The following is a 12,873-nucleotide window of genomic DNA, read 5'->3' as shown; positions in this document are numbered from 1 at the left end:
ACAAAAATAGATAAATAAAGAGGAGCTGATGAAGAAAAATATGGAAAATGAATTGTAATTACTGATTTACAGTATAGGGTTTGTGAATGTGTGCCAAGCCATTATATGGGCTGCTATGTTAATGTGGCCAAAGATAAAAGCTATCAGTGGGAGAAAGAGCACTTCTACTGTGGTACAGCACTATCATGGGCTACCTAGTACAACTGGTCTTCTACCTTGGTCATATACCTTTATATATATATATATATATATATATATATATATATATATATATATATATATAAATAAAGCAGGGTATGCATATTCTAAGGCGGAAAAAACTATCTAGCCAAGAATGATATGCTGAGTTGTATGGTAGCGATATGTTTTGTGAAAAACTATGAGAAACTGCATATCAGTAATAAATTAATTGGCAACACACAGATACAACAAATTGGTTTATAACCTTCTTGGGATCTACTGACACTATGAACACAAGCTTAACTTACATCATATTTGGCACAGGAAAATTAATTCAGCTTTTGGCCACTGATTATGTGTTTAAACTAAATTTCTATAGATTCTAGAATAACTGTAAAAGCACACAAAAATATACAGCACTCTGTCATCATCAGAAGTTAGTGAAAGACTATCTTGTAATAATGAAAATGAAGGGATTTGGCAAAATTATACAAAAGTAACATTTTGAAAAAACAATAAACATAATACACCAGCTATAACTTACCTAAAACTAGGTAACAATTAGTGCTTGTAACAACTTGATATGGATATTTTCAAAAGACTGATATGGCCACACACATATTTATCCAGTTTAAAATATGCAACAATCTATCTATGCACGGACATGGCACAAATTCTATAAGCTTTATCTCCTTACATTTTACAGCTATCCAGATACCTGACAGCTGAATTAAGGTGGCAATCCATTGCTCAAGAGGAAAAGTTGCCTTAAAACTGGAGAACAGATAAAGCAGATGAGCTCACATCTCTACAAGATATTCTGAAATACAAAGGACAATTGTCATGAGCGAGATGATGTATCAATCATCGTTACTGCAATATTTAAGTCACACTTTAGCATGCTGGCACAGGCTACAATAATTGGAAGTAAAACTATTTAGTGTTACTTACATGGACAGATGAAACAACCATTAACTGATTATCATCAAACATCTACAAATCATAACTAGCGTTATCGAAAAAAAAAAAAAAAGGCTAGCTTTTTAGACCCTTGATTACTCTACAAAGTACCAATGAACAGAAGCACTTCTTTGGGACATAGACATAAATCTGAATGATTATGCCTATGCTGACTATCATCCAAAAATGCACACTCAAAAGCATATGTTTATCACTTAATCATGAGCAGAATGTACCTCAAGACTGAAGGCTGCAAAATGCAGAAAACCTACTTTAATTCTACACATTTCTATTATGGAACAAGGTATACATACGTTTTGTCTGATATTGGTAGTTGGTAATAAAAGGCTAAAATTACAAACAATAAATTACAACTTTAGAATGATCCTAACACTGCAACAAAGGCATTGCCTGTTACTGCAGTTTTTGAGCAGTGACAATGATATGGCATCAAATGAACAAAATATCCTTTTGAAGATAATTCACAAAATTTTCAATACTTATTACGTGTTATCAGTTGTAAGCAAAATGGTACAAAGTAAAATAATGCTAATGTTATTTGTTCAAAATGTTTTCAGTAATGCAACATGAGAAAGAAAGAAAAATTTTTTATTTTGAAAAGCACCAAAAATAATCTTCATTCTTACCTTTCATGTTAGATAAATATCACATATAAATCCTTGGATATCACTCATGAAATTAACTATAGCTAGTTTTCATTAGAAATTGAGCCATATTGAAGCCCTGCACAAGAAGACTTGCATTCAAACAGCAATTGTGGTAGCAGATGCAGCAGTTTTAGCTTGTGTGTTCATCTGGCTTCTTTTTGTAAGCTGTGGTATTGACATATTGTTGTTTTCTACTTTTTCTCTTGTATCCTCAGTTTCAAAGCTCTCAGAAAGCTTTTCGTTAGCCTCTAAGCTGATATCACTATCTGGGGTGTGTGATCGGCTTTTACCTAAAATTGGTGGAATGCAATTTAGTTATAATACACATGATACTTTTGTAAAAGATAATTCCCTCCCTCTGTATGAGAACCAGAGAATTTGCTCATGCATTATCTATGATTTTGGTTGACCTTGGTTGTCTTTGAAAGCACTATCACTATCATGCTATAACAAGATGTCTCTGTCTACCATTCATGGTTCTTTTAACCAAAATCAGACCAGCATCGTTTGGTGATAAGTCACACAGTATTGTAACCTAAACTACCCTCAAAGATCTACATCATGTTTTGTCTTTCTATTTAGTTTTACTTCTAGCTTTCTTTTTATCATGCTTCCTTTAATCTCACAACCCCTAGCACAACTGTTATCACAACCACTTTCTTTTCATTCTTTATTTCCCAAAACAGCCAATATCGAATGTTTCAAGAATGGTCCTGCTCAATCATTCTTTTCATACTTTATTTCCCAAAACAGCCAACAGCAAATGTGTCAAGTATGGACCAGCCATATCAGTAAAGTACAAAAATTTTGCAATAGGTTTGTTGAGCAGAAGTGCATCTTCAACATTTGCAAGTTTGGAGATGGATAGCAACAAAAATTCCTTCCCTGTATTTTCTGTGAACCAACCAGCTTTACATGAAGAATGTTTATTCCACACAACTGGACAAACAGTCATTAAACATTAGATCTTTTCCAGACTCTTCAACTACCACTCGTCTTACCATATTCACTCATTAAAAAACTCTACACTTTGACTCTTCCATTTTAACTCATAGACTATCCCGTTCTTTCTTCCCACAGTATTAAAGGTCTATTCACTACTCACCACTAATTAACCCTTACAGCACTTAGGATGTACATAATTGTCCTACTGACAGGTTGTAAAGGGAATATATACACATTGTATATGTATTCATTTTCATACCTGATCGCCATTTCCTGCATCAGCGAGTTAGCGCCAGGAACAGACGAACAAGGGCCATATCCATGCATATCCATTCTCTAGCTGTTATGTATATATGTCTCCAAATTTCATGCACTCATTTGAATAAAACTATGTTTTCTAAAGGCACAAAAAAATTCCACGTGTCAACTACTGCCCTAATTAGCCTAAAGAAAAATCGTGCAGTCTCTCATTTACCCAAAGATCACAACAAAGAGAAAATATCATACACTCACTCCAGGAGAGTATGAACTGAGGACATTCAGCATTATTACTATACAACCCCAAAACCCCTTTCATGATGGGGACCTAGGGCTATAACACCCGGACCCTTTATCTTTAGGCGCCTGCTGCTTCTAGGTTGTGAAACACTAAGCAACAAATAAATGATGGACCCCTTTGAAGCAATCAGTTCTTTCACGAGACTACTCTGTTTTGTCAACTGATGATGCAGCCTCACGAGAGGTGACTTTTCACTCAAAGTGTAACCTCAAGCACGAGAACTCCAAAAAAAATGATTGAGTCCAACATCACCTATACCTCTATACCGAAACCACAGTATCTACATCCAGGCCCCACAGACCTTTCCATGGTTTACCCAAGATGTTTCCAATTCACTCTATTCCTTGCATGCCTCTCATCCTCCAGTATGTTCAGGCCCCGATTGCTCAAAATCTTTTTCACTCCATCCTTCCATCTCCTATATGATCAGCCCACAAACACTCAAAGCATCTTTCACTCCATCCTACCACCTCCTTCTCAGTTCCCAAGTTCCATGCCCCCCCCCCTCCCCCCACTTCTGACACGTATACTTTCTTGGTAATCCTCTCCTCACTCATCCTCTCCATTGATCAAACCATTTTAGCACACCCTATTCACCTCACTTATTCATAATCCTCTTACTACTACCACAACTCTTTCATATCCAATCATTTCCAAAATAATCAACTCTCCTCACACCATTATATATTCCTCAGACATTTCATTTCCAACACATCCATCCCATTCCATACTTTTGTTTGGAAGTAAACAGAGTTTGACTGTGAAAGCTGAAATTATTTGAAAATATGGAGACGATAAGCAATGAGAGACTGTCTAAGAGGATATACATGTTAGAAGTGGAGGGACCAAGAGGGCTGAGGAAATCAGGAGGGATGGAGAATTGGAGAAAGGGAGGCTTTGAATTATCAGAGCTTGTATATGCAAGAGGCTGTGCAGCATGCATGGGACAAAGAGAAAGGGGGTGGTGTGATATACAAGGGGAGATGTGCTGTCAATGAGCTGAACCACGGCATACAAAGCTGTCACGGGAAACCATGGAGAGGTCTAAAGAAGGCTCAGCTGTTGGTAGGGAGCTCTAGTTTTGGTGTATTATACATGAAAACTAGAGAGGGGAAGTAAGCAAATGAGGCCATTCATCCTTTCCCGGCACTACCTTGCTAAAGCAGGAAACAACAAATAAGTATATAAGAAATAATTGTTGAAAACTGTACCTGAGATAAATGTACCCTCTTCTTCTTTTACATTGTTGCATTCTGTAGAAACTTCTCTACTTTCTTCTGGTAGGTCTCCCTCTGGAGTAATTTTTGTGGTGAGATCACAGACACCTATCACGTCCGTACTGGCATCACAGGGCTTGGGTCCCTTCTTACCCAATGCTACTATTGCATTTGCCGCTCTGAAATGTTACAGCAGAAGGCCAGGATATCAGTGTATTGTGGGATATTTTGTCATTGCAAAAATCTAAACATAAATCACAAGAACAAGTACTAAATCATATGACACTTACGCTACTATACTTCATGGCTAGAATAACAGCAGGAACACAGAAAGAGAGGGAAGAAAACATTTCATGAACTGAAGATGTTATCAGTTTATAATCACTGAGAACTTTTGTGAATAATCATTGATAGATATTTGATTATGGTTCATTGAGCATAACTTCTGACAAAGTATGAGAAGAAAGATAGAGAAAGAGAAGATTATGTTCACTTAAAATATAATCAGTCTGTCATGGTCATGCACTTTAATAAACTTTAAATATTCATTTATGCAAGCACTCAAAGGTTAAGAAAGATAATACTATATAAATCTTAGGCAGACTTCCATGGTATGCTGTCTTGTAAACCATCTGATACTGACTTTTTTTATCCTCACCCAAGGGAAATATCTAAGCCTTAACTGCAAACAAATTTCTCAAAACGGGAGAATCTCCCCAGTGAAGGAAAATTATGGTTAGACTAAAATGATTATATATACTTCCCATGAAAAATGTACTTTTTTATTATTCCTCTTTGACCCTGACAGCAGTTCTGTTTGTGGGAGAAAGATGGTAGTTCAAGTGTTATGGGGTAAGTTGTTCTAGCAGCATCTCTTAGAACAGTTTCTCCTTTTCAGGAGTAAGGTAGATCTTGTGAATGCTGCCCATATCTAACAAAAAGAGGTAAAAAATAGTCTCTATTTTTATGGCCAAGCAGGAGAATGATACACAAGGGGTCTATGTCATCTTTTGTGAAGACACTCAACATAGGCCTTCTTATCCATTACACTTGGTTGAGCCTAGTTTCAGGAAATTTGGTTATGGAGGGTACTGTTTCTGCCAGCCTGTGATTAGACCTTATGCTGTCTCTTTTGACCCTCTGACAGTTGAAAAGGGGCCCTTTCTAGTTTACCAAGGAGTACTTTAAAGCACACATGTGAGACATAACTACTCAAGCAAATTGGTGATGTTGCTGATTTCGTCACTGACCTTTAATCCACTACCCAGGGTTCAATTCCTAATGTTAACAGATGATATGTAGCCTGTCCTTTGCACTTCTCTCTTCATCTGGTTGATATATGAATGGACATAATCTTTGTCCTAGGTTCAGCACCACATTTGTGACAAACTTAGTCTGCCTACAGCCTTTAACTTATATTGAATTACCTCAGGAGCATCCTTCATCTCCAGCTTACCAAAGCATGCTAAATTTTACAGCAGTATGGTTTGGCTTTTAAGTTCCAAATTTCAAAGTCAGAATTTAAGATCTTGGTATGGGGTCAAACGATGTCTGGCTTGGATGATCAGCAAGCTGTTCTAGGTTATGTTTAATGGATAAAAGTGTTTGCTAAATGATGTGTTGAAATCAAACTTCAGTCTACACTGAGTCCGGTTTGCTGTGTCTTTGGGCTGTTCCATTCCTCAACCAACGCTTGAGAGGAAAATGTAGTGTTAGCAAGCACTTTTCTAAATCAGTTTCAAAATTTTTTTCTGGGTCATTCCTCAGGCTTCTCTGTGGAAGTCATGCTGGCTATGTGAGAAAAGTATATGCTTTTTCTTAATCTGCCAGACCACTGAGAAAAAAATTTCTAGTCTATAGTTTTTATCAAGATGTCACGAGTCAGAATGAGATTAGAATGTGTGCTGTGAGAGCCTAGGTTCTACACTTTTTGGTTGTTTTCAAGCATGGCAATGTATCGGCAACTGTGGACTTTCTACTAAGCGCAAATATGAAGGAAATAAGGCTTGGCTATACTCCTTTTACAGTTTCAGAGGAAAAGACAAGGAACATCTTTATGATTATTGCAGACTGTTCATAGTGCAGTTCAGGTAGATCAGTGGACCATAAGTTTGGATACAATGGAAATGCACTGGTATAATACTTTTAATCTTAAGAAGAGGAGATTCATAGCCTTTTAAGTAGTTTTTTATTTGTTTGTTTGTTTTATGAAACTATGCATTTTGGACTAAGCCTAGTCGCAAGGTTCTTACCAGATTTACTTCAGCCCTCTACCAAGATTAAAGTCACTAAAGTGACTAGCATAACATGATGAATCTGACAGTTTCAGAATCTAAAGGAAAAGGCCTTTGGCAATCCAATTAATCAGTGTTAATTCCATGAAGAAGGTTTTATCCTTATTATGGGAAATTTGTTCCAGATGAGAGACTCAGATGACTGGGAAGCAACTGGTGCTTTCATAAAAGTTTGCTGCAATCAATTACAGACCTTCTAGTTTAAATGGTAGCATCTTGTTAGTATTAGGAGGGTCTTTCAGGATTAAAATTTCAATTTTGCACGAGTATACAATGATTTAGTAACATTACTAGCCAAGAGACTGACATTTTGGATGATCGAGTTCTTTCCACCAATAGAGTGAAATGAAAATCTGAGGTTTCCACAGCTAATAAAACCTTGATGGAGCACTGAAAGTCTCAACAGGTTTAGCTAACTCCAGGTGAGGCTACCATCTGGCACACATCTGGCTGCTACATGGAGACTGGCCACTTGAGAATTGACCAATATGATACTCCTTCCATCATACAGCTAAGCTCTAAAAATTTCTTCTTCCTTTCATCTTTCCCTCTTTGTACAACTTTCACTCAAGATGGACTTTGATTGGGTCAGTGTAGAAATACAGATACCATAAAAGCATTTCAGAGTGTCTACACATTGGCTGATATGACAATATATGAATCAAATCATGGCAGAAGTGGTTGGCAATACAGAAGACAGAGGGGCATCTGAGTGGGCACTTCCATACTCCCTCGTCTTCCCGTGATCTCCCAAATTTCACAACTTTACATAAGAAATATGTAGATGAAGGGTAATGAGATTCTAGCTCAAAATCACGTTGTTCACAAGCACAGGGCTGATTTTTTTCATCGTAATAGTTTCTTTTCAACAGTTATCATTAATCATACATTTCATATAATAACTCTTACCTGTCCTTCCTTTCTTAACAATTTGTTACCATCAAAACTTTATCACATTTTGATTTTCTCTATTTCCTCTTAACTCCATTTTTTGTAGATGATTATTTCTCTTCTTCACTTGAGTTCTTCCCAGGTTACTTATTATTCCACTACATCTACATTAAAACTAAAAATCTTCAATGTCATCACTGCTTCATAATACCACAAAGCCTTCAACAAAAAACTGAACAAAAGTTTCTCATAGCAGTTGTAAGCAAATGTAAATCTGAACTGTTTACTCAGATATGCTGGACTTTTGGCTTGCACAATTTATTCTTCTCTTTGAAATTACATTTTCCTAACATATATATAAATATTTGTATGGATAAAACAATTTTGCTGTTTACCATACCATAAAGCTTTTACTAACCTGTACGATTTATTGACTTCTTTTTGCATGTCTACATCATACTTGTGGTATTTCTCATACATGCTAATAATAAGGTCCCGTTCTTCCTCAGAGTATTCTTCTAGTGATGGATGGAAGCGCTTTGCATGTTTGACATAAGTGTTTTTCCTTGGGCCATCATAAGACTTGAAGGTGGTGAAACATAACATGCAAATGCTCATGTTGGTGCGAGTGTCATAATCTACCAATAACTGCCTACGCCATTCCTCCTGTTAATTGAAAACAAAACATATCAGTGGAGATGCCAATTTGTAACTTGTGGAGCCTGTTATAGTTTACAAAAAAAATGGATTTCATGATAAAAATATGCAAAACTGACAGCTGTTTACAAGTCTTAGTTAATATTACAGTAATAAGAAATGTGTACAGAGACCATAGAACCATTCCACTATGTACATAAATCTCTAAGTCAAGTGCACATTGGTTAACAGGTCATGAGGGAATATATGGGTACTCTTCAAAGAGGTATCTGTTAGGGATGTATAGAAGCTTAAGATTCAGTTCCCTTTACTGTATGCATGTAATGATGGGGCTACTCCATTTTCTGTTAGTTCATACTACAGCTGCATTTCAGCACATGAATAAAAGAATGTTCAAGAAACTACTTACAACATATATTAGACCTACATCAAAGTATTCATTTCAAGTCTGTGGTTACCCTAATAAAAATACATGTAGGTTTCATTGGAAAGTTCTAACAGAGGGCAACAAAGATGGTACCTGATAAAAGGGAGCTGAGTGACAGGGATGGGTTGATGGCTATATATTTGTCCACAGCAGGAAAAAGAAAAAATAGGAGGGAAGACATGATTATACCAATTTCACATTTCTCAGTGAAAAGGATGAAGGTGAGAGTGAAATCAGCAATGATCAATGAGAAATCATAGCAAGAAAGTACCCAAGAAAAACTTTAAAAAAGATGCAACGATTCCTTCAAGAGTAATGGATGAATGAAAAAAGCCAAGTGATAAGATTGTGAAAGCAGTCAATGCACAAAAATTTCGAAACATATGATTATGAAAAAAAGTTTAAAGTTTACCTATACTGGGATGGTGGTGAAGCAATGGCAATAAGGAGGAGGCAGAAGAATGTGATTTTCAGTTTAATGCAAAACTGAACTGTAATCAAAACCACCACAAAAAGAAAGAGTGGAAACTATCTCTCACTTCTCTGCTGAATAAGAAAAGACAAAATTGGGTAACTCATACTATACTGAGGAAACATCAACAAGCGATCTTACAAGGAGTATCACAGTGTTACCACACATCATACCTTAAAAGTTCTCATGTTGATAGTGACTCGCTGAGAATTAGTAGATGCATTTTCTCCCCCAGTACCTCCTTCAGCTACTTGTTGTAGAATACTGTGAAAATATGGTGTCACCTTTTCTTCAGTAGTCTCAGATGGAGTGAGTGAAGTACCATTTGTTCCATTTGCAGTGTTGGTTTGGACAACTGGGACTCTCCCAGCTGATGTTGAAGTAATGTCATCACCTGTTCCTGTACTGGATATTTGAGTTCCAGTTGTAGTAGTGGCTACCACTTGGGTGGTAGGGACATTATTTTGATAACCAGGAGTCTCAGGTGCACTCTGGGTGTCACTCTCATCACTGTTTACTGCTACATCTTCTAGAGCAGTAGTTTCACTGTAAAAATCAAGCTGAGGTATGGTACTCAGTTTAATCACTCAATCATGTTAATAGTAAATGCAGTATACAATTAAATATAATAAGTTGTAAGTCTAATAAGAAATTTTAGGCTTTTTTCATTCAAACTGTCACTGATAACACAAATGAGGTTAGATTTCACATTCATTGTTAATTGCATACATATGAAAAGAGGACACTTTATTTATGAGGTACTGGTGTTGTACATTCTTTATCCAAATATGTCTAATGGGTTTATGTTTACAGACTCTTTCCCAGACATTTTGGCTGCTATGTGTCACCTCACCTTTACATGCTGGAGATGTAGTTGCATTGCTTCATAAATTTCCTGAAGAGTTATGCATGTTGGTTTGGAGGCCATATAAGCAAAACAAGCACCATTTACATGTGCTAAGGAACAAGGTTCAGTGAAACAGACAGGTATCTCAGGAAGAGGGAAAGAAGAAGCAGTTAAGCATAAAAATAGAGAATAAACTGAAAGAAAAATAAAAGACAGCGAGAAAACAGCAGTCAACAAAAGGGAGTGTGTAGTCTAAGAATATAAGTGATAGACCAAAAAGGTGCTATACTGCAAATGTGACCAAGGGACTTATAAAGAAAGCTTACTGGTAAACTGACTACATACAATTTTTCCATGATAATTATCAGTGAAGTTCCCCTGCTGTACTATTACCATCACACTTACCTGGAAATTTCAGTTTTCTCAGTCTTAACAGGAAATCTTATGGTAGCTGCCTCAACTTCTTCAAGTTCGTTAATTTGATCTTGCTGAACATCTTGCTTTTGTAAAACTATAGCTGCAGTTTCAGTTAAAGGTATAGCTTCTGGGGGATGAGAAGTTTGTGTTGATGATATGTTTTGTGATGTTATAAGAGAAGCTGATGCATTAGGAGTAAGGGTCAAATTCATAAGAGGAATGTGAAATGCTGGGTGGGCAGGAATAGTGGTTGTCCGAGAAGAATCACTAGTTCTAGCACGTTTTGTGGCAGGAGGGAGAACGGTCTGATCTTGTGTTAGCATTACTGAAGCTTCACGGATTGCAGCAGCTTCACGTAAAGCTGCCTCACGAGCCTCCCGACGAGCTTCGCGTCTCTCTTCTTTTTTGCTACGTTCAGTGGCAGCATAAAGGAGGTCATCTAGACGATTGCGTCTTTCCTGCCTTTCCTGAGGGGTCTCATCATGGATATTTTTTAATGAACCACTGAATGATAAATTAAGAGGGGATGGGTCCCGTTCTACAGGATCAAATAATTGAGTATGTGGTGATACAGACTGTGGAACAAGGCCATACATCCCAATAGGATACTCATTTCCCAAAGTGTATATAGGAGCAGATTGTCGACTGCTAGGTCTAGATCTGCCTCTGCTGTGTTGTCTTTGGCTATCCGCATCACTCTGACTCTTGTGCTCACCACCACTAGTTACTGATGACACTTCTGCTAGCCCTTTAATCTTAAGACTTTCTGCTGTTCTAAGGAGAGATGCAAGGTTCTCCTGGTCAACATTCACCTCACCATGATATATGAAGTGGATAAGAGAAGCCACATCTTGTGGATGAGGACCATCTAATACAACAATTGGGGAGTGGCCTGGGGGTAGAGCACCAAGCAGCTTTTCAAAGTGACTACTTGATGCACATAACACTAATTTGTGTAGTCGCCAAACCTCTCCTGCAAAAGTTTGAAAAAATTATAGTATAAGTTTATCTGTATGTTTATTTTTTTTTTTTTTTTTTATACTTTGTCGCTGTCTCCCGCGTTTGCGAGGTAGCGCAAGGAAACAGACGAAAGAAATGGCCCAACCCTCCCCATACACATGTACATACACACGTCCACACACGCAAATATACATACCTACACAGCTTTCCATGGTTTACCCCGGACGCTTCACATGCCTTGATTCAATCCACTGACAGCACGTCAACCCCTGTATACCACATCGCTCCAATTCACTCTATTCCTTGCCCTCCTTTCACCCTCCTGCATGTTCAGGCCCCGATCACACAAAATCCTTTTCACTCCATCTTTCCACCTCCAATTTGGTCTCCCTCTTCTCCTCGTTCCCTCCACCTCCGACACATATATCCTCTTGGTCAATCTTTCCTCACTCATTCTCTCCATGTGCCCAAACCATTTCAAAACACCCTCTTCTGCTCTCTCAACCACGCTCTTTTTATTTCCACACATCTCTCTTACCCTTACGTTACTTACTCGATCAAACCACCTCACACCACACATTGTCCTCAAACATCTCATTTCCAGCACATCCATCCTCCTGCGCACAACTCTATCCATAGCCCACGCCTCGCAACCATACAACATTGTTGGAACTACTATTCCTTCAAACATACCCATTTTTGCTTTCCGGGATAATGTTCTCGACTTCCACCCATTTTTCAAGGCTCCCAAAATTTTCGCCCCCTCCCCCACCCTATGTTCCACTTCCGCTTCCATGGTTCCATCCGCTGACAGATCCACTCCCAGATATCTAAAACACTTCACTTCCTCCAGTTTTTCTCCATTCAAACTCACCTCCCAATTGACTTGACCCTCAACCCTACTGTACCTAATAACCTTGCTCTTATTCACATTTACTCTTAACTTTCTTCTTCCACACACTTTACCAAACTCCGTCACCAGCTTCTGCAGTTTCTCACATGAATCCGCCACCAGCGCTGTATCATCAGCGAACAACAACTGACTCACTTCCCAAGCTCTCTCATCCCCAACAGACCTCATACTTGCCCCTCTTTCCAAGACTCTTGCATTTACCTCCCTAACAACCACATCCATAAACAAATTAAACAACCATGGAGACATCACACACCCCTGCCGCAAACCTACATTCACTGAGAACCAATCACTTTCCTCTCTTCCTACACGTACACATGCCTTACATCCTCGATAAAAACTTTTCACTGCTTCTAACAACTTGCCTCCCACACCATATATTCTTAATACCTTCCACAGAGCATCTCTATCTGTATGTATGTACAGATAATGTTTTACATATATACAGTAAACCCTTGATCTAACA

General features: G+C 37.9%; 1 protein-coding gene across 4 annotated transcripts in view; it reads right to left on the bottom strand.

The window, feature by feature from the left end:
- Nucleotides 1–494: 494 nt before the first annotated feature.
- The window catches only part of LOC139758826 (uncharacterized), a 69,154-nt gene continuing 56,775 nt past the window's right edge, over nt 495–12,873 (bottom strand). For 2 of the 4 annotated variants that reach the window (XR_011714949.1, XR_011714947.1), the window contains exons 3-8: nt 10,523–11,507; nt 9,444–9,816; nt 8,133–8,380; nt 4,524–4,708; nt 1,788–2,098; nt 873–1,000 (exon numbers count right to left, since the gene is read on the bottom strand). Coding sequence is in view for 1 of the 4 variants with exons in the window: in XM_071680660.1 (XP_071536761.1) it covers nt 1,905–2,098; nt 4,524–4,708; nt 8,133–8,380; nt 9,444–9,816; nt 10,523–11,507 (1,985 nt within the window). In the remaining 3 variants the exon portion in view is untranslated. Of the gene's footprint in view, nt 1,001–1,773; nt 2,099–4,523; nt 4,709–8,132; nt 8,381–9,443; nt 9,817–10,522; nt 11,508–12,873 lie in introns of those variants that run through there. The other 2 variants (XR_011714948.1, XM_071680660.1) reach the window with 2 other exon arrangements.

Source organism: Panulirus ornatus, chromosome 31, assembly GCF_036320965.1.
Source record: "Panulirus ornatus isolate Po-2019 chromosome 31, ASM3632096v1, whole genome shotgun sequence".
Taxonomy (NCBI): Eukaryota; Metazoa; Arthropoda; class Malacostraca; order Decapoda; family Palinuridae; genus Panulirus; species Panulirus ornatus.
The sequence above is the reverse complement of the archived record's forward strand: the minus strand, read 5'-3'. Positions and strand labels throughout refer to the sequence as shown.